At 42.5% G+C, this 21,125-nt stretch overlaps 1 protein-coding gene across 3 annotated transcripts in view; it reads left to right on the top strand.

Moving 5' to 3' along the window:
• ODF2 (outer dense fiber of sperm tails 2) overlaps window positions 1-21,125 on the top strand; it is a 152,826-nt gene that overhangs the window by 24,289 nt on the left and 107,412 nt on the right. For all 3 annotated transcript variants that reach the window (XM_077478699.1, XM_077478701.1, XM_077478700.1), the window contains exons 4-6: window positions 7,638-7,808; window positions 7,888-8,075; window positions 19,408-19,537. In XM_077478699.1, coding sequence (XP_077334825.1) covers window positions 7,638-7,808; window positions 7,888-8,075; window positions 19,408-19,537 — 489 coding nt within the window. The remainder of the gene's footprint in view (window positions 1-7,637; window positions 7,809-7,887; window positions 8,076-19,407; window positions 19,538-21,125) is intronic.

Here is a 21,125-nt window from a genome sequence, read left to right on the forward strand (position 1 = left end):
ATGAGACAATGTAATTAAAGCTCGACAAGAAAAGAGCCCATCGCGCCCTTCTGGGAGAGAGTCGCTTAGCCTCAGACAAGAATGTACGATTCTTATGGTGAGTAAGAATAAGAATGGGCACAGTGGTACCTTCAAGGAGATGTCTCCATTCTTTCAGGGCTAAAATGATCACCAACAGCTCTCTGTCACCAATCTCATAATTGCACTCAGCAGGTGACAATTTCTTGGAAAAGTAGCCACACGGATGCATAGCGCTCTCAGAGTTAGGACGTTGAGACAGAAGGGTGCCAACTCCAGTCTCAGAAGCATCAACTTCTAGGATAAAAGGCAATTTAGGATCAGGATGTGCCAACACAGGAGCAGAAACAAAGGCGGCCTTGAGAGTCTCAAAGGCCTTAATGGACTCTGGAGACCAACTCTGTGGGTTACCGTCCTTTCTGGTCATATCAGTCAGGGGCATGACCAGAGACTAAAAGTTACGAATAAACGTCCAATAGTAGTTGGCAAAGCCCAGGAAACACTGCAGAGGACGTAAACCCACGGGTCAAGGCCACTGTAGGACTGCCGACAGTTTCTCTGGGTCCATCGAAAAACCAGCAGTGGAAATGACATAGCCCAGGAATGTAACCTGTTCACGATGGAACTCGCACTTCTCCAGTTTACAATAGAGATTGTTCTCTCTTAGTTTCTGAAGCACACGACAGACATCTGTGTGGTGGCTCTCCAGGGACTTGGAAAATATGAGGATATCATTGAGATAAACCACCACACACAACTGCAACAAATCTCGGAGGACATTGTTAATAAATTCCTGGAAAACTGCCGGGGCGTTATAAAGGCCAGAAGCCATTACCAGGTATTCATAATGGCCTGTTCTGGTATTAAACGCAGTTTTCCACTCATCACCCTCCTTAATGCGCACGAGATTGTATGCCCCGCTCAGGTCAAGCTTAGTGAAAACCGTTGCTCCCTTGTGGCGGTCAAATAACTCTGTAATCAATGGAATCGGGTAGGCATTCTTAATCGTGACATGATTGAGACCCCTATAATCTATACAAGGTCTCAGTTCACCGCTCTTCTTTTTCAAAAAGAAGAAAACAGCACCAGCAGGAGACGAGGATTTGCGAATAAAACCTTGAGAAAGTGCGTCGGTAACATACTCCTCCAAGACCGACAAAGGGTAAACCCGGCCACGGGGAGGTATGGCACCAAGTTGAAGGTCAATTGCGCAATCATAAGCCCGATGTGGAGGCAAACTACCGGCTTGACCTTTATCAAAGACATCACTAAAATCACGGTACTCCTCTGGCAGGGAGGGGAGTGAAGAGGTGCACAGGACCTTGGATACCTTCAGGAAGCATGTCTCACTGCATTGTGGTGACCAGGAGAGAACCTCAGCATGGAGCCAATCAAAAGATGGGTTATGCCTCTGTAACCAAGGATAACCAATAACCAGCGGAAACCTGGGTGAGGAAATAACTTGGAATTGGATTATCTCATGGTGAAGAGCCCCTACGGCCATGGACGATGGAACTGTCTCATGAGTCACATGGACAGACTGTAAAGGTCTCCCGTCAAGAGCCTCAATGGCAAGTGGAGTGTCATGCAGCTGCAACGGAATCGAGTGCTGCAAAACAAATGCAGCATCAATGAACAGGCCTGCAGCCCCAGAGTCGATTAGAGCCTGTATCTCGATGGACGACTCAGCCCAAGAAAGGGTGACCAAAACCAGGGGCTTATCCTTCTGGATAACTGGGGACGAAACAACGTCACCTAAGTTCTGTCCATGACAGGACCTCAAGGTTCGGGCGTTCCCTGGACGGGTATGACAAGACTTCAAAAAGTGACCTGCCTGGCCACAATAAAGGCACAATCTCTCCCTCCTCCTAAAGGCTCTCTCATCCGCAGAGAGACGCGTGAAGCCCAGGTGTATGGGTTCATCTTCACTGACCAACTCGGTACCAGGAGGCATGGGAGGTGAGGGAGGCATGGGAGGGACTACAAAGCTCGGAGGCAAACGTACAGGAGGCTTCTGCAAGTGCTCCTTAAGAGAAAGTCTTTCTCTGAGTCTGGAGTCAATGAGGATGGCAAACGAGATCAAGCTCTCCAACTCAGTGGGTATATCTCAGGCTGCTATATCATCCTTGATGGAATCCGAGAGACCATGAGAAAAAGCAGCCACGAGGGCCTCATTGTTCCAAGCAACCTCTGCTGCCAGAGTACGGAATTCAATGGCGTAATCGGCAACAGTTCTCGTACTCTGATGGACATGAGGCACTTGGCAGCAGAAGCGGAGCGTGCGAGAACGTCAAAAACCCTTTTAAAGGAGTCCACAAACTGAGGGTAACTCAAGACAACAGGTTTTTGCGTCTCCCATAGAGGGTTAGCCCAGGCCAAGGCTCTCTCAGAAAGCAAAGATATCTTTGCTTCTGTCCGTGGGGAAATGCCTGGGGCAGCATCTCAAAGTATATCTCAACCTGATTGAGAAACCCTCTGCATTGAACTGGATCGCCCCCAAATCGCTGGAGAAGCGGAGCAGAACCAGACATACCTCTTATTGACGTAATACTCAAGGCGGGTGCCTGCACAGAGACTGGTGCAGCAGCAGGGATGGCCTGCGACTCAGGTTGTACCGGAGCAGCCACCGTGGGGGATTCCAGGTGAGCCGTGTGATTCAGGAGCGTTTGTAACGCCAAGGCAAACTGATCCATGCGGTGATCTTGCTCATCCAATCTGGAAAAAATATTACCAACAAGTGGATTGACTGTATCTTCTGAATTCATAGCCTTCGCCTACTGTAGGAAACCATGAATCAGGCTGAGACAGAAGTACAATTAAATCACACTTGTTTATTAATAAAAATAAAAGGTAAATAGAAATAACGTAGTCAAGCATAGCCAGAGTCCAGTAACCAGATCGGGTAGTCAGCCAGGCCAGAAGTCAGGGATCCAAGTAGAGCACAGCAAGCAGGATAAGGAGCCAGAAGGGATGTCAGCAAGCCAGTCTTTAACCCTTTCCTGCCAAGCGTACGCAGATCTGCGTACTCGGCTTCCGGGGGGTATACCGGGATGATGCCCGCACCTGCAGGCATCATCCCGGTACCGTTTTCTTCAGCAGGCGATTGGCTTTCCAGCCATAACAACCGATGCAGCTAAAAGCCGCTCGGCTGTTATGCCGGAGGAGCGGGAGGGGACGTCCCCCCCCCTCCCGCCGCTGTTACCGGTGCTCCCGTTCGTTCGGGAGCACCGATTCAAGTTGCGCTGCCTCCGGCCACTGGGGAGGAACTGGAACAAAGCCGTAATCGGCTTCGTTCCAGTCTCCTCATAGTAAACACGGAAGCGACGTCATGACGTCACTTCCAGTTTACTCGGCTGCCAATGGCGCCGGTTTTAAAAAAAATATACGGTATTCAGAATCGCAGTTTTCGGCGATCTGAATACATTGAAGTGTAAAGGAGCGGTGGGGGGTCTTTTAGACCCCCCGATCCCTCCATAAAGAGTACCTGTCACCACCTATTACTGTCACAAGGGATGTTTACATTCCTTGTGACAGCAATAAAAGTGATCAAAATTTTTATTTTATTTTTTAAAACAATTTAGTCGTTTTAAAATAAATAAAATAAATAAAAAAATGTAAAAAAAAAATGTTTAAAGCGCCCGCCGTCCCCGCGAGCTCGCGAAGCAAAGAAAACGCATACGGAAGTCGCGCCCGCGTATGTAAACGGTGTTCAAATCACACATGTGAGATATTGCCGCGATCGTCAGAGCGAGAGCAATAATTCTAGCACTAGACTTCCTCTGTACCGCTAACCTGGTAACCGTAAACATTTTTTAAAGCGTCGCCTATTGAGATTTTTAGGTACCGTACTTTGTCGTCAATCCACAAGTGCGTGCGATTATAAAGTGTGACATGTTTGGTATCTATTTACTCGGCGTAACATTATCTTTCACATTATTCAAAAAAATTGGGCTAATTTTACTGTTTTTTTTTGTTTTGTTTTTTTTTAATTCATGAAAGTGTCCCTTTTCCCAAAAAGTTGCGTTTAAAACACCGCTGCGCAAATACCGTGTGACATAAAATATTGCAACAATCGCCGTTTTATTCTCTAGAGTCCCTGCTAAAAAAATATATATAATGTTTGGGGGTTCCAAGTAATTTTCTAGCAAAAAATATGGATTTTAACTTGTAAACACCAAATGCCGAAAATAGGCTTAGTCATGAAAGGGTTAAACAAACCACAGGAGATGGTTTCAGTGATGTGACCAGGGTGAAGCAGAGGTGAAGAGAGCTGGCAATTAGCCGACAGCTGAGCGGCCAGCCCAGAGAAGGAAGGGCTAAGCCAGCCCTGACATCGACACTCTTAGCCAATACCACTTCCTGTGGGAGGGAGTTCTACATTTTAACTGCTCTAGCTTTAAAGAACCATTTCTGCAATCAAAGGTTCAAGCTCCTTTCTTCTAACCACAAGTGGTGGCCAACTGTCCTCTTCTGGGACCACAGAATAAACAGTTTATTAGGCTGCTTTCACACTGGAGCGTTGACGGAAAAACACTGCTAGTTTTAGCAGAGCTTTACCGTCGTTCTAGCGCTGTTATTCGGCCGCTAGCGCTGCCAAAGTGCTTTGTAGGCGATTCAGCAGCAGTACTCATTCATTTTTAATGTATACACCGCTCCTCCACCGCCGAACGATGCTGGCCTGGCCAGTTAAAGGTTGTAAGGCCCCCTGATAGCTGACCTAACTTTTGCCTTTTTCCAATAGCTACCATTCTGTCTGGCCTGTTGAAGGTTAAAGTGGTTGTAAAGGTGATACCCTGTACATACGACCAGTTTTCCCATCGGAATAAACTATGAGGGTTTTTCTGATCCGCTGAAACTGTTGTGCGTACACACGATCACACCAAAGTCCGATCGCCAAGAACGCGTTGACGCACAACGTGTACGACGGGACTAGAAAAAGGAAATTCAATAGCTTCCGTCTCGTACTTGCTTCAGAGCATGCGTCGTTTTTGGTCAGTTGGAACAGCATACAGACGAGCGGTTTTCCCGATAGGAATTGATTCCGTTGGAAATATTTAGAACATGTTCTATTTCTAGGTCCATCAGAATTTTCAAAGTAAAAAGTCCGATGGGGCATACACACGATCGGAATATACGATGAAAAGCTCCTGTCTGACTTTTTCTGTCGGACATTCCGCTTGTGTGTACGCAGCACAAGTTTTTTTTTTACCTTAATGCATCCTATGCATTAAAGTGGTTGTATAGTCAAATTTGGGACTTTTACCTACAGGAAAGCCTATAATAAGGCTTACCCGTAGGTAAAAAAATATCTCCTAAACCTGTACGGTTTAGGAGATATTTCCCTCGCAATGCGCCGCTGACTGCAGAGGCGCATGCGCACAAGGGGATTCTCGGCTGAAAGCCCGGCAGACGGCGGACCCTGCCAGAGAGAAATCTCCCGCGCGCATGCGCGGGAGTGATGATTTCGCTGCTCCAGCCACTCACAGCGCCTGAGCTGCGATACCCGGAAGAAACGCAGAGGGAACATGTCAGCTCCCTTCAGCGTGGATACTAGCTCATTATTATGCCTTTTCCTTTGCAGGTGAGCAAAAAAATAAAAAATTCAGCGGGTATACAACCGCTTTAAGGTAAAAAAAAACACCTGGCAGTGACCGACCCCCCCCCCCCCCCCCCCATTTTACTTACCTGAGCCCCTTCATCTCTTCATCTATTCAAATTTATTTGGAGAGATGCACAACGCATCCTTTTTTTTTCTGCTAGTTTCATCTTTAGCAGAATTTTATATTTTTATAGTATATATTTATATTATTTCATACTTCCCTTTTTGTTTTAGCTTGATTTTTTTTTTTTCTGCCTTCTATGACCATTTGGATACACAGGACTCGGGTCTTGGCTGCAGGTGTGCTATATCAGGCAGTGGTTCTCAGTAGTTGGTAATGGTCTGGGGTAAGCGCTGCTTCTGTGATGTTGGTAGTCTGATGTGCTTTCATATCCAAGTCATAATTATTTATTTATTTCTGTGTATTTTGTGTGTTTGTTTTATTATTTTTGTATAGTGTCTCTGATAGCTTGCACATCCCCTGAAGAAGCGTATCAGCGAAAAATGTCAGGATAATGTGCAATGAACTTTTCTGATAAATTCACTTCTGACCTCGAATACCACCTTCTATGTAAACCTCTGCATATTTTATGTATGAATTGATTTTAACCTTGATTTCAATAAATATTATATCTAAAAGTTTATATTTTTTTTTCTTTTGAAATCGTTATCCAAGCACCATGAAAATCCCTATCCTTTTCTCTCCTTCATTTCATTGCTCCAGCTTGGGATGTGGTGCTAATCTGGATGGGTGTTGCTTTCTGTAGTCTGACCAATACCTTATCGACTGTAATCAATGTATTTGATCCTGAAAGCTGAGCTCCTCCACTCCCCTTTCATTCATTTTTCCCCTTCGCTGAACTCTTTCTAATTCAAAAACATGTTTCCTGAGGATTGGTGACTTGAATGGAGCTGGATATTCAAGTTGAGGCTGAACCAGGGTATTGTACAGGGATAGAATGATTAATGTATTTCTTTAATGAATGACATTTTTTTGCTAGCTTTGCCAGCTGCAGATTGGCTTTGCATGTTATTGCTAAATCTGTAATAATCTGTTAGGACCCCCAGATCCTTTCCATCACTGATTCTCACAGAGGAGCCCCTATTGAAGTGGTTGTAAACCATAAAAAAAAAAAAAAACCTGCAAGACAAAGGCAGAATGAGCTAGTATGCACATTATGAATTACTTACCTGAGATTGAAGCCCCCGCAGCAGTCCTCGTTCACCACTCTGGCGGCCGACATCTCCCTGGGGGGGTTACTTACGGGTGCTGTGATTGGCCGGAGCCGCAACAACGCCACTCCTGCGCGGGAGCCGCTGATAACGGCACAGTACAACTGAAGCAACGGCACGTATCTAACAATCTTTGGATCTGTAACAAAATCCCCTCTATTGTTTGAATCCTGGGAATTTTTTTTTTTCTTTAAATGATGCCTATACCCTTATATACAGGGAGATGTTTCCAAAAATATACCATACACAAACACCACAAAAGAAAATACACCTACAAAGGCTACCAATTCAAAAGAAAATTGTACCTTTTTATTGGCCATTCATATATTAAAAAATTGTATATATGTGGCAAAGGTCAAACCCCACATCCCCACCACAACCCAGGCCACCCCAGGGCCCTCCCCCCTTCCCACCACAAACCTAGACAAACCCACCCCACTCCAATATGAAGGTCCAATAAACTTGCAATTTTCTTTTGAATTGGTAGCCTTTGTAGGTGCATTTCCTTTGTGGTGTTTGTGTATGTTCCAAATAATCAGCCATTCTGTCACAGTTCCTCCTTATTCTAATAAATTGTCCCCTAGGGATCACATTTTTCTACTTGGGGTGATGGCAGCTGATCCATCTGACTTGCGCGAGCTTCTATCTAATGCAGATTGTGAGAAGCTCACAGTGTGCAGTGAAATCAGAGTAGCAGTTTCATTATTGGGGAGGAGCTTGGATTGAAAACTTTAACAATGTTTTTTTATAATCCAAAACTATGCAATTTCTTAATTTTCTCTAATAGGGTTCCACTCATCGCTTGGATATAACACCTCCAGATATGGAGAAGATGATGTGTGCATTACGCATGAGTGACCTCTCCACAGATGAGGAGGAGGTTGTACGCAGCAAGATCAACTCCTATGAAAAGAAGATCGACAGCTTGATGTGTGAAGTCGGGACGCTGAAGAACGAGGTGAGGGGACTGACTAGTTCTCTTATCTATTGTAGCAGTAACAAAAGGAAAACGTGGATAAACGTGTCTGTTTAACCAGGTGGAGCTAAAGAAGAGGGATCACTCCATTGAGCGTTTTGAAGCCCAGCTGGAAGCCTCCAAGCGATTGCTGAACGCCAAGAATGAAGAACTCCACGAAGTATCGCAAGAACTGGCCGAGACAGAGAATGAAAACACTCGTCTGAAGAGAAGCATTGATCGCATCAAGGAGGAAACGGATCTGAGTTTGTAGGTGTCCACATTCCTGGGACTTCTTCAGTAGTAGACAAAAGCACATTTTTCCCACCCAAGCTGCTTTATGCTCTCCTCTGCTTGTGTTAGTCCCTAATTGTACTTTGTTCTGGTACAAGTGTTTTTGTGAGTAGAGAGTCTCACGGCACTTTTAGGAGAGAAGGCACTATGCTGGGTTGAGGTTATTATACAGTAGGGAAAAATAAATATTTGATCCCCTGCAGATTATGTAAGTTTGCCCACTTACAAAGAAATTAAAGGTCTATAATTTTTTTTTATCATAGGTGTATTTTAAACAATAGAGACAGAATATCAACCAAAAAACACATGATACAAATGTTATAAATTGAGTTGCAGTTCAGTGAGTAAAATTAAGTATTTGATCCCCTACCAACCACAATAATTCTGGCTCCCACAGACTGGTTACAGTATGTGGTGCACAGATTAGTCCAGTCAATTTAATAAGGTGACAAATAAAAAATAAGTGCAGCGCTAAGTGATAAAACAATAGTGAAAAGAAAAATTTACATATCAAGAAATATGCTGGATTAATAGCACAAACTCTGCTTAAGTATAATAGATTTGCACACTAGAATTAAGCATATATAATAAACATCAAAAAAATATATATATATATATTATTTAAAGTGACTAAAAATATTTGGTGAAAAAAATGCTAAAAGTGAAAACTAAGGCAGAGTCCCAAAAAGTGAAAGTATAGTGAAAATCAGTCCATAGATACAAGTCCTTAGGTGAATTGCCAACAAAGATCAGTGAGTATTAAATCCCTTTGCCAAGTGGAAAAACAGCCAGGAAGTGAGCAAATATTCTCCTTACCGAATCCAAAGACCAAAAGAATGGTCTCAGCAAGCCCAGGGAATTCGGTCTCCCAAAAACCTATGCCGCAATACAGCTGATCATGGATCGGTACCACTCGGGGAATAAAAAAAAAATCTCAAGCCCACGACGTCCGCTTGTGACGAAACGGCACGTAGGGAGGTGCTTTGATGTCATCACGTTTGCCTCATTGGAGGTGTAGCTTTGCGGAGGACAGCGAGCAGGGAGAGTGTTATGGGACACCGATGATTTTATATTGTGTTTTATATTGCAACTTTCTTGTCAGTGCGATCTATTTATTTTTAGTAATTTTTTTATTTAAATACTACACAATGGGAGCTTTTATTATTTTTATTCCCTGAGTGGTACCGATCCAGGATCAGCTGTATTGCGGCATAGGTTTTTGGGAGACTGAATTCCCTGGGCTTGCTGAGACCATTCTATTGGTCTTTGGAGTCGGTAAGGAGAATATTTGCTCCCTTCCTGGCTGTTTTTCCACTTGGCAAAGGGATTTCATACTCGCTGATCTTCGTTGACAATTCACCTAAGGACTTGTATCTATGGACTGATTTTCACTATACTTTCACTTTTTGGGACTCAGTTTTCACTTTTAGCATTTTTTCACCAAATATTTTTATTATATATGCTTAATTCTAGTGTGCAAATCTATTATAATTAAGCAGAGTTTGTGCTATTAATCCAGCATATTTCTTGATATTATTGTTTATGTAAATTTTTCTTTTCACTATTATTTTATCACTTAGCGCTGCACTTCTTTTTTTATTTGTCACTGATTTAGGAGTTTTCTTGTATTCTAAAACTCGAGGTGCTGGCTGCTCTACCGATTGATTTATTTTTTGGACATCCATATCCTTTCTCTAGCGCGGCGTTTGGCCTTTGGCTGTTTTCAATTTAATAAGGTGCTCTCAATGACAACCCATTGTGTTTATAAAAGACACCTGTCCACAGAATCTTTCTTCCATTCAAAACTCACCATCATGGGCAAAACTGAAGAGCTGTCAATGCTCATCAGGGACAAGATTGTAGGGCTGGAATGGGCTACAAGACCATCATCCAGAAGCTTGGTGAGAAGGAGACAACTGTTGGAGCGATTATTTGGAAATGAAAGAAATACAAAATTACCACCAATCGCTATCAGACTGGAGCTCCAAGCAAGATTTTGCCTCATGGGGTAAGGATCATCACGAGAAAAATGTTAGAACAGCCCAGAACTACATGGGAGGATCTTGTGAATGATCTCAAGACAGTTGGGTCCACAGTCACCAAACAAACCATTGGTAACACAATATGCCACCATGGATTGAAATCCTACAGCCGCCGAAAGGTCCCCCTCCTCAAGAAGGCACCAGTACAGGCCCGACTGAAGTTTGCCAATGAACAGCTAAATGATTCAGAGAAGGATTGGGAGAAAGTGCTGTAGTCAGATGAGATCAAAATTGAGCTCTTTGACATTAACTCGACTTACTGTGTTTGGAGGAAGAAAAATGCTGATTATAACCCAAAGAACACCGTCTCTACAGTCAAGCACGGAAGTGGAAACCTTATGCTTTGGGGTTTTTTCTCTGCTAAAGGTACAGGCCGACTTTGCTGCATTGAGGGGCCAATAGATGGGGCCATGTATTGTAAAATCTTTGATGAGAACCTTCTTCCCTCGGTCAGAACACTGAAGATGGGTTGTGGACGGGTCGTCCAGCATGACAATGACCCAAAACATACCACCAAGGCAACAAGGGAGTGGCTCAAGAAGAAGCACATTAAGATCATGGAGTGGCCTAGCCAGTCTCCTGATCCTAATCTTATAGAAAATGTATGGAGGGAGCTGAAACTTTGAGCTGCCAAGTGACAGCCAAAAAACCTTAAAGGGGTTGTAAACCCTCATGGTTTTTAACCTTAATGCATTCTATGCTGCAGCCCCCCAGTACCTCCATTTTACTCACCTGAACCCTCTATTTTTCTCCCCAGTTCTGATTGTATAGATTGATAGCAGCGCAGCCATTGGCTACCAATGCTGTCATTCAAATCCAATGAAGCAGGGGGTGGGGCCAAGTCCTGCTTTCTATGCCAATAAACGCAGGAGCAGGACTCGGGAACATGCCCACACGGCTGTCCCAAAGTAGAGCGCTTCTCCGATGGGGCACTCAAGAAGAGGAAGAGCTACTAGCGCAGATGAGGGAACCCAGAAAAGGAGGATCGAGGCCACTCTGTGCAAAACCAGCTGCACAGAGGAGGCAAGTATGACATGTTTGTTTGTTTTTTTTTTATTTTAAAAATAAGGGTTTAGTAACCTTTTAAGGAGTTGGAGAAGATCTGTAAAGAAGAGTGGACCAAAATCCCTCCTGAGATGTGTGCAAATCTGGTCACCAACGTCTGACCTCTGTGCTTGCCAACAAGGGTTTCTCCACCAAGTACTTAAGTCAAGTTTTGCTTGGGGATCAAATACTTATTTTACTCACTGAACTGCAACTCAATTTATAACATTTATATCATTTTTTTTATTTTTATGGATTTTTGGTTGATATTCTGTCTCTATCATTTAAAATACATCTATAATAAAAATGATAAATTCTTCATTTTATTGTAAGTGGGCAAACTTACAAAATCTGCAGGGGATCAAATAATTATTTCCCCCACTGTATGTGGTATGCAGGAGCACTGGAAAAACTGACTTCTTGGTAGCAGTATTTGTGACTACTGGTTACTGAATCGATCGGGGCCAATCAGCCTGCCTAAAGAGAGATCGAACCAGACAAATTTTGATTCGTGTATGGCTGGCTTAAAGTGGTTGTAAACCCTTACAAACCACTTTGACCTACAGGTAAGCCTAGATTAAGGCTTACCTCTAGGTCCAAGCAATATCTCCTAAACCTATATGGTTTAGGAGATATTTGCCCGAAAACGGGCACCGCTGTCTACGGCGCGCAGGCGCACTGAGCGCGGCATTCTCAGCAACGGAGCTGCCGCGCGTGTCGGCTCCCGTGCGCATGCGCGGGAGTGACGTCATCGCGGCTTCGCCGAATGACAGCGGCGGAGCTGCGAGACCCCACCAACAAGATGGATGCGGCGGACTACAGGGGACAGCGGCGACTTTGCTGGCTCCTGTGTCAGGTAAGTGACACATAATGGGCTACTATGCGATGCACAGTAGTCCATTATGCTTTGCCTTTGCAGGGAATGAAAGAGGAAGTAAACTCATCAGGGTTTACTTCCTCTTTAAGGCCGGGTTCACACTATAGCGATGCGGGAACGCCGCGAATCCGCGGCGTTTACCCGCATCGCACACCTCCCGCCGGCAGTTCACACTGCCCTATGCGGACGGCTGGGAGTGTCAATGTTATGTTAATGACACCCCCATGCGATCCGATTCTGTTGCGGACCCAAAAAAGGGGCCCGTGCGAGTTTGCTGCGGGAGCGCTGCGAATTCAGCCATACTATCTGTATGGCTGAACTCGCATCGCTACGGAGATCGGATGTGATTTGCTGTGCGAATCACATCCGGATCTCCCCCCGCAGCGGTGTGAACCGGGCCTTAGTCAGATGGTTTGAATCTTCTGGTTGTTCCTGCCCTCATTTTTTTTTTATAAATTCTTTATTTTTTCATCTTTTCTTTCCATAGATTTCACATTACATTTCGTTTTACATCTACAACTTCTTTAACAGCTATAACAGTCTTATAATATTTCAATCCGTACCTCAATTCCATGTCATCCTCCCCCCTCCCTCACCCTTCCCTCCCAGAAAAATAAATAAATAAATATACAAACAAGAGAAAAAAAAAAAAAAAAAAAAAAAAGTTTGAATTTTCACTATAATCCCCCCCCTCACTCCCCCCCCCCCACCACCACCCGCCTGCTCTATCATATTTCGAAATGTTTCACATCATACTTTCTCTATAATTTAGATATGGAGCCCAGATCTTCTGATATTTCTCGTCTTGATCTCTCATTGTCATTGTTAAATTTTCCATTTGTTGGATTTCTGCAATTCTCTGAAACCACTGTGCTCTAGCTGGAGGGTTGCTTTTTTTCCACAGAACCGGGATACATGCCCTTGCTGCTATCAATAAATGTCTCAGCAAAGAATTTTTGAATCTTTCTATTGCCATTGGGATGTCCAGCAGCAGAAAAGTTGCCGGTTTATCTCCCAGGTCAATTCCTGTAATCCTTACAATAGTATCGGCTACCATCTCCCAGAACACTCTCATTTTTGGACATTCCCAAAATATATGTAATAATGTTCCTTCTGCTCCATGACATCTCCAACATGTCTCTGATATCTGGGGGTAAATTTGATGTAACACTTTTGGTGTTCTATACCACCTAGTAAGGATCTTGTATCCCCCTTCTTGATATCTGCTTGCCATCGAGGCCTTTTGATTAAACAACAACATCTTATCCTTTTGTTCTGGGGAAAACGTAGTCCCTAAGTCTCTTTCCCAAGCCTGTAAAAAGGGCAAATCTTGTGAAGTCTCCTGTTCTATTAACATACTATAAAAATAAGACATCAGATGTCTCAGTTCCTCTCCTTTCAAACAGATCTCTTCAAACTCAGTCAATGCCCTTATTTCTACGTATACCTTTGATTTAGATCTAATAAAGGCTTCTAATTGCCTCATTCTGAAAGGGTCTAGTCCTAATGTCATTCCTTTTTCAATATCTTTTTTAGTCATTAACCGGTTGCCTACCGAGAAATGACAAATTCTACTCATACCTCTATCTTGTATTGTTTTAAACTTTGGATCTGTCATTCCCGGTAGAAATGCTGGGGTACCAAGGATAGGAAGGAGCGGACTGGGAATTCTTGAAATAGATGTTTTCCTGAATACTCTTTTAGTTATTCGTAATGTCTCCCCTAGTATTGGATGTTTTCTCAATCCCATTGGTATTTCTGTATCTGGAATCCACACTAATCCTTCCAATGGGATATCTGTCGCTGCTTGTTCTGTCTGTATCCACGGTTTTTCGTTTTTAAGCCTACACCATTCCACTACTCTAGTTAAGTGTGAGGCCTCCTGGTATTTTATTGGATCTGGAAGTCCTATCCCTCCTTTTCCTTTGGGGAGTACTAAAATATCTCGACGTACTCTTGCTGGCTTCCCAGCCCAGATGAACTTCATAAATCTTGATCTAAGATCCTTAAACAAACTTGAAGGGATCTTAATTGGTATAGTTTGAATTATGTATAACAGTCTGGGCATCACATTCATCTTAATAATATTGGTTCTCCCGAACCATGTAAAAATCTCTTTGTCCCATTTTTGAAGATCTCTTTTGATCTGTCTTACCAGTGGGATATAGTTAAGTTCGAACAGTTCATTTAGATTTTTTGACATTTTTGTTCCTAAGTAACTTATATATGAATTCGTCCATCTAAAATCAAATTGCGTGGACACTGCTTGCAACTGAGGCGAATCCATCTCTACTCCCATTGCCTCCGATTTTCCATAGTTTATTCTAAAGTTGGATATTTTCCCATATTCTCGTAGCTCCATTAGTAAAGATGGGAGAGATGTAATTGGGGACGTTACAAAAAAGATCAAATCATCTGCATAAGCTGCCAACTTCTGATCCTCATTTTTTATTTTTACCCCCCTGATATCCACATTGGCACGTATTTTCCTTAAAAAAGGTTCTATTGTCAAAATGAATATCAGGGGTGAGAGGGGACATCCCTGGCGTGTTCCATTTAAAATGGAGAATGGCTCTGATAATCTGTCATTCACTTTCACCCTAGCACTTGGTTTTGAATATAAGTTTAGGATCCATCTCAGCATCCCCTCCCCCAGGCCTATATGTTGTAGTACTGCTTTTAAGAATATCCAATCCACCCGATCAAACGCTTTTTCTGCATCCGCAGATACTATCACCATTGACTTATGCAATTTTTGTACCAGGTAAATTGTGTTCACCACTCGTTGCGTATTTTCTCTTCCTTCTCTCCCTGGGACGAATCCCACTTGATCTGGGTGTATTAGTTCCGGTATCAAATTTATCAATCTCATGGCTAATATTTTTGTGAACAATTTAAGGTCCACATTCAACAACGAAATAGGTCGGTAGCTGGGACACTGAGAGGGATCCTTTCCTTCTTTCGGTATTACTGTTATATGCGCCAGTAACGTTTCTGTTGGAATTTGCTTCCCTTCCCGTATTGAATTATAGGCTTCCACGAATCTCGGAGCCAATTTCTCCGCGAACATTCTATAATATGACAAAGTAAATCCATCTGGACCTGGTGATTTACCTAATTTCAATATTTTTAATGCTTTTGCAACTTCCTCTAGAGTGATTGGTACATCTATTTCTCTGGCCATTTCCTCTGTTATTTTTGGCATTTCTGTCCTTTCAATATATTCTCTAGCGATCTCTCCTTTTTTTAACTCCTCTGCCAACGTAGGCTTCTTTTCCAACTGATATAGCTTCTCATAGTATTCTTTGAATACCTGAGCAATTTTCTCCGATGTATTAACCATTTCATCTCTCTGTGTCTTAATTTGTGTAATTGAATTCCTAGTTGTGCTTTCTCTGAGGGCGTTTGCCAACAGTCTCCCTGGTTTATTCCCAAATTCATAGAATCTCCGTTTCCCTCGAGTTAGCTTTGCTTTCGCTTTATCTATTAATTGGAGATTTAATTTTTCACGCAGACCCTCTAATTTCTGTTCTACTAATTGTGCTTGTGATTTTTTATGTACTGTTTCTAGTTCCCTAATCTCTTTAAGCAAGTTATCAATCGTTTCATTCATTCTGCGTTTTCTATGTGCTCCCATGGATATAAATATTCCTCTCATGACACATTTATGTGCTTCCCATATACAAAAAGGTGTTGTTTCTCCTACTTTATTTGTTGCAAAAAAAACATCCAGTTCTTGTTCTAATTTTACCTTATATTCATTATCCTTTAGTAATGTTTCATTTAACTTCCATTGCCATTCCCTTGGTTCAGCTTCCCCTAATTCAATCACACAACTCGTCGGGGCGTGGTCTGATAGTGTAAATAGGCCAATTGAGGCTTCCACTAGGGATGTAATCACATTCTGGGAGATTAAAATATAGTCAATTCTAGAGTAAGATTTATATTTTGCCGAGAAAAAAGTATAATCTCTGCTCTGTGTGTGAACAGCCCTCCAGCTGTCGATCAGCTGCAGTTCTTGCATCATTCTCTTTACTTTCCTTAATTTGACATAAGATAGATGAGACGAGCCTTTTGATGTGTCTTTTATTGGATCCAAAGCCATATTTAGGTCGCCTCCTAACACTAATATTCCCTCTTTATGTTGTTGAATAATCTGTAAATAGATTTCTAGAGAGGTTACTTGGTTTTCATTTGGCAGATATATATTTACCAATGTCACTTTTTGGCAGCCCAATGTACCTTTTACTATCAGGAGGCGACCTTCCTCATCCATGTATACCCCTTGTTCCTTCCATGGTGTCTGTCTTGCTATTAAAATAGATACCCCACAGGATTTCGAGTTCTGTGAGGTGCTATGATATACCCAGGGGAAATAGTGACCTTTACTCCAAGGGATCCTATCCTTTTTAAAATGAGTTTCCTGTAAGAAAACTATTTGAGATTTAAATCTTTTCAACTCCATTATTAATCGTGTACGTTTCTCTGGGGTGTTTAGTCCCTTAACATTGTATGATGTGAAACTTATTTTAGTCATTTTTATTGTCAGTTCGGGGGGGAGGGGAGGGAAAAAGAGAGGAGACGAAAAATAAATAAATATATAAAAATAAAACCCAATCCACGCCCCAAAACTACCCCTTCTTTCAGATAAATGAGAGACAGATACTATATCCGGAGCTGTCCCCCAAGAATAAAAAAAAAAAAAAAAAAAAAAAAACCAACGCCTCCGACTTTTCCTCCACCTGGAGGAGAGGCGTTTAATATGGGGGTGTTAGTGAGCAAAAGAGGAGCAAGTGAACCGCGCCCACAACCAGCGTTCTCCACACTAACAATAATTATTTTTCTACCACATTCATCTTTTTCTTGTTAACATAGACATGATCTTTATCATTATCTTTACTTAATCCTTTACTTTTCACATATTATCTCTATTCTTCCCCTTTATTTCTTTTCCCTTTCTCTTTCTCTTTCCCATCTTCTCTCCCTCCTCCCCCTCATCATTTCTACTGCTACCCCTCTCTTCTTTTCCTTAAGTAAATTACTCTCCCCTCAACCCCCCCCCCCCCCCCCCCCCCGCTATCAACAGGAAAGGGAGGGCAGGAGGGGGAGATGTGCGGGGGACACAAAAAAACAAAAAACAAAACACAATCTCCCCCTCCCCTCCCCTTCCCCCTCCAAAACCGAGTAAACCTTCACCCCCCCTCTCTATTCACTCTACTTCCCCACCCCACCTCTCCCCCCTAAGGGAGTCCTATTAAATCAATCCACATTTTGTGTCATTTGTGTCATATCCATGCAATCAAAAAAAAACAAAAAACAAAAAAAAAATATATATATATATATATATATATATATATATATATATATATATATATATATATATATAAACCATAAGGATACTTATAATTTCCTTTCCCATCCCCTCCCCCTACCACATCCCCTGTCTTAAATCCAAAACCGTGTATATCAGAGTGCACACATTATCTCACACTTCCATTTTACCATCCCACCCTCCTCCCAATCCCTTTAACCTACCATACCCACTTCTCCATTTGTAAGAAGTCCTATTAGATCACTCTGCAAAAACAAAAACAAACAAAAAAAAAAAAACACAATCTCCCCCTCCCCTCCCCCATCCCCTCCCCTTCACCCTCCAAAACCGAATAAACCTTCACCCCCCTCTCTATTCACTCTACTTCCCCATCCTACTTCTCCCCTCCAAGGGAGTCCTATTGAATCAATCCACATTTTGTGTCATTTGTGTCATATCCGTGCAATCACAAAAAAAAAAAAAAAAAAAAAAAAAAAAAAAATATATATATACATATATATATATATACACACAAACATATATGTATACATACGTTCCTGCCCTCATTCATTCTGCAGTATGTGTATTCTGATCTTATCTGTTATCCAAGTCTGTTTTATAGAGCAGCTGTAGAAACAGCCTAGAAAAGCTGGGTTTCTATCTTGGAAATCAATTTCTGCTGGCTGCAAGTGGTTACTACAGAGTGTTTACTTCTAATATTTATTATTAGTTTATTAAATTGTGCCTTGGCTGTGTCTGCATGCTGTGATCAAGTGGACAGTAACTGAGGTGAGATTATGGAGAAAAATGGCCACACTACGCAGACCACTTACACCTACTTGCCACAACAAAGCCAGAAGTTACCATTTGCATGGACGTACCCTTGGGGAACCGCCCCTCCCCCATTGGCCTCTAGCAACTGACAGACAGCAATAAAAACTTTGAACTTAAACTAACCATAGATGGATCAAATTTAGATCAGTCTATGGGCAAGTTGAATGTACTGAAGTCAATCTAATCGATTGACTTCAGTACAACCAGCCTGTTTTTTTTGTTTTTTTTGTTTTGTGCAAATGAACACTGCCAGCAGGTATAGATTCCAACAGTGATCATTGTATTTTGATGGAGGGGAAACCGCCCTCTGTCAGAATACAATAGCGCACAGGGAGGGACTTCTCACATCAACACTGTGACTTGAGCAATTTTTGTTCTTTCAACCCTTTTGACCAGCCTTAAGCCTAGTACACATGGGCAAATGTCAGACGACATCGGCCAGGTCAATAAAAAATGGGCGACATTCAGCCTGCGTGTATGGCAGCCAGTCTGATAGAAGCCAGCTGTTCGGCATGCTGGAAAAAAAAAGCAGCGGACTGGCTCCAGATCAGCGCTCTCAGCTAATGCCTGTGAACGCTGACAGGAGAGAGACCTCCCTGTCAGAACACAATAGAACAGCAGGGGAGATTGATGTACTAACATCAGATTGTTAGTACAGCGGCTCTGACCTGAGCTGTCAGTTTTTTTTTTTTTTCATTCAACCCATTGGGTTGAAAAAAAGTGGAGTGAACCCACTGACTTATTTTTATTTTATTTTTTTACACCTGCAAGGGAAAAGGCATAACGAGCTAGTATGCACTGCATACTAGCTCATTATGAAATACTTGCATCTCGCTCGGTCCACGCTGAGGGAGCTGAGATGTTCCCTCGGCGTATCTTTTCCAGGTATCGCGGCTCCGGTGCTGTGAGTGGCGGAGCCGCAATGTCGTCAGAGTTCTCTTCCCGGCAAGGTCCGGCGTCTGCCGGACTTTCAGCTGAGAATCCCCTGTGCGCATGCGCTGCTGAAGTCAGCGGCTCATTGCAAGGGGAATATCTCCTAAACCGTACAGGTTTAGGAGATATTCTTTTTACCTACAGGTAAGCCTTATTATATTATACAAAATGTAACTATACAACCGCTTTAACTTTCCTCTACTAATCTAATGGACAGCTTTTACAATTGACTAAAGATTGCATAATTTGATATACATTGCATTTTAGGAGGCATAAACAGCTGCTGCAGCAAGAACAGTCTCATCTGCTTGCCAAGCTGGTAGAAGCGGAAATGGATGGGGCAGAGGCAGTAAGACAAGTGAACTCGCTGCAGGACACTATCACTCAGATGAAGCAGGTCAGTGACTTGCATAATAGTAGGCCAGAGTTTTTTTTTTTTTTTTTTTTTTTAAATCCAAAAAGTTTTTATTATGTCAATAAAAGAAATAAAAATCACTTTCAATACAAATATGTATATATGCTTTCCGTACAAAGTGAATAGATATTTATACTGTTACATAGAGAATTGTGTACGGTCTTTATAGTGCAACTTCTATAGGTGCAGTTACAGCTTCGGCACTGCCTTTTATATTAACTTCAATAAAACAAAATGAACAGAAATGAAGGAAAAATAACATTTAAAAAACAAGAATTAACGTAGAACATTTCAACCTTCAAGAGCAATTATACCTTTCCCCCAATATATGGCTTTTTTAATTGTGTGCCCTCTACCATATAGTTCTCAGTTCTGTTGTGTTTCTACTCCATGTGTGCCATCTTGGCTTGCATCTTTAATCTGTACCCTCCTATTATTTGGGAAATCAGCATTGTAGAAGTCTGTTCAGGACTAATTGTGGAGGAGCTACTTCTGGGGCGCTTAGCCAACATTGCCATATTTTTTTCAAACTTTTGTGGTGATTTCCTATGACAATAGGTGTTTTTTTCTTGTATAAGAATGTTATTAACCTCCTGGATCCACTGCTTGCTCGTCGAGGCCCGGTTAGACAGCCAATATCTTGCAATAAGCTTTCTTGCCAAATAGAGCAGTCTAATAAGTGCTATATGCATCGGAGGGGAGTATGAATCCTGCTGCAAGCCTCCGAACAAGCACACCAGTGAATCTACAGTCAGCTGAACCTGATAAATGAAGTTAATAGTTGCAATCACATTATTCCAATACCTGACAAGTTTGGGACATCTCCACAACGTGTATAAGGTCTAACTGACATTTAGGGCTTATGGGTGTGTCTCTACTTCCCCAGCGGTGCAATTGCACTGGCGTTCTATACACTCTGTATGCAAAATAAACAGGTGCGATAGCCTCTGTGCCACTGATACTGACACTAGGGTTCCTGCATTTAGTATTTTCTCCCATTGTTCCCCATCAATGGGACCAATGTCTCTTTCCCATTTCTTCCTACAAGGCAAGAAGCCTGGTGCCTGTATATGAGTCAACAGTTGCGTATAGATTCTGGACATAATGCCTCTCTTTTCCGTTTCTTCATACACAGATTCCAAAAAAGTCAAGTCCATCAATCGCAGGGATGAGCAGTTGCTGTCAGATCTAACTGCATGACTTGCCCAATAAAGGGAACTCCTCTTTTAGCTTATTGTAGGACTTCAGGCCTAGTTGATCAAAAATTTGGTATAGGTATTTCACCCCTGCCGCCTCCCACCGTGCGTGGACACTGATTTTGGCTACCTCTGTGTAAAACCTGTTCTGCCAAATTGGTGTGCTAGGGAGAAAGCCGTTTAATCAAAATCTGCATTTGACACTACTCCAACGTTTTTTTACAAAGGCAGACTGGGGGACAGACTGGGGGGGGCGGCGGAGGGAAGCCCATCTCCATATGGGACACAGCTGGGTACATCGTTGTGGGATTAGTAAGTAGAAATTTAGATGGGTCTGGTGCATCTGGCTTATTTCATACTGTAAAGTGTTGTAG

Source organism: Lithobates pipiens, unplaced genomic scaffold (genome assembly GCF_037356315.1).
Source record: "Lithobates pipiens isolate NorthernLeopardFrog02 unplaced genomic scaffold, aLitPip1_a1.2 Scaffold_1, whole genome shotgun sequence".
In the NCBI taxonomy this organism is placed as follows: Eukaryota; Metazoa; Chordata; class Amphibia; order Anura; family Ranidae; genus Lithobates; species Lithobates pipiens.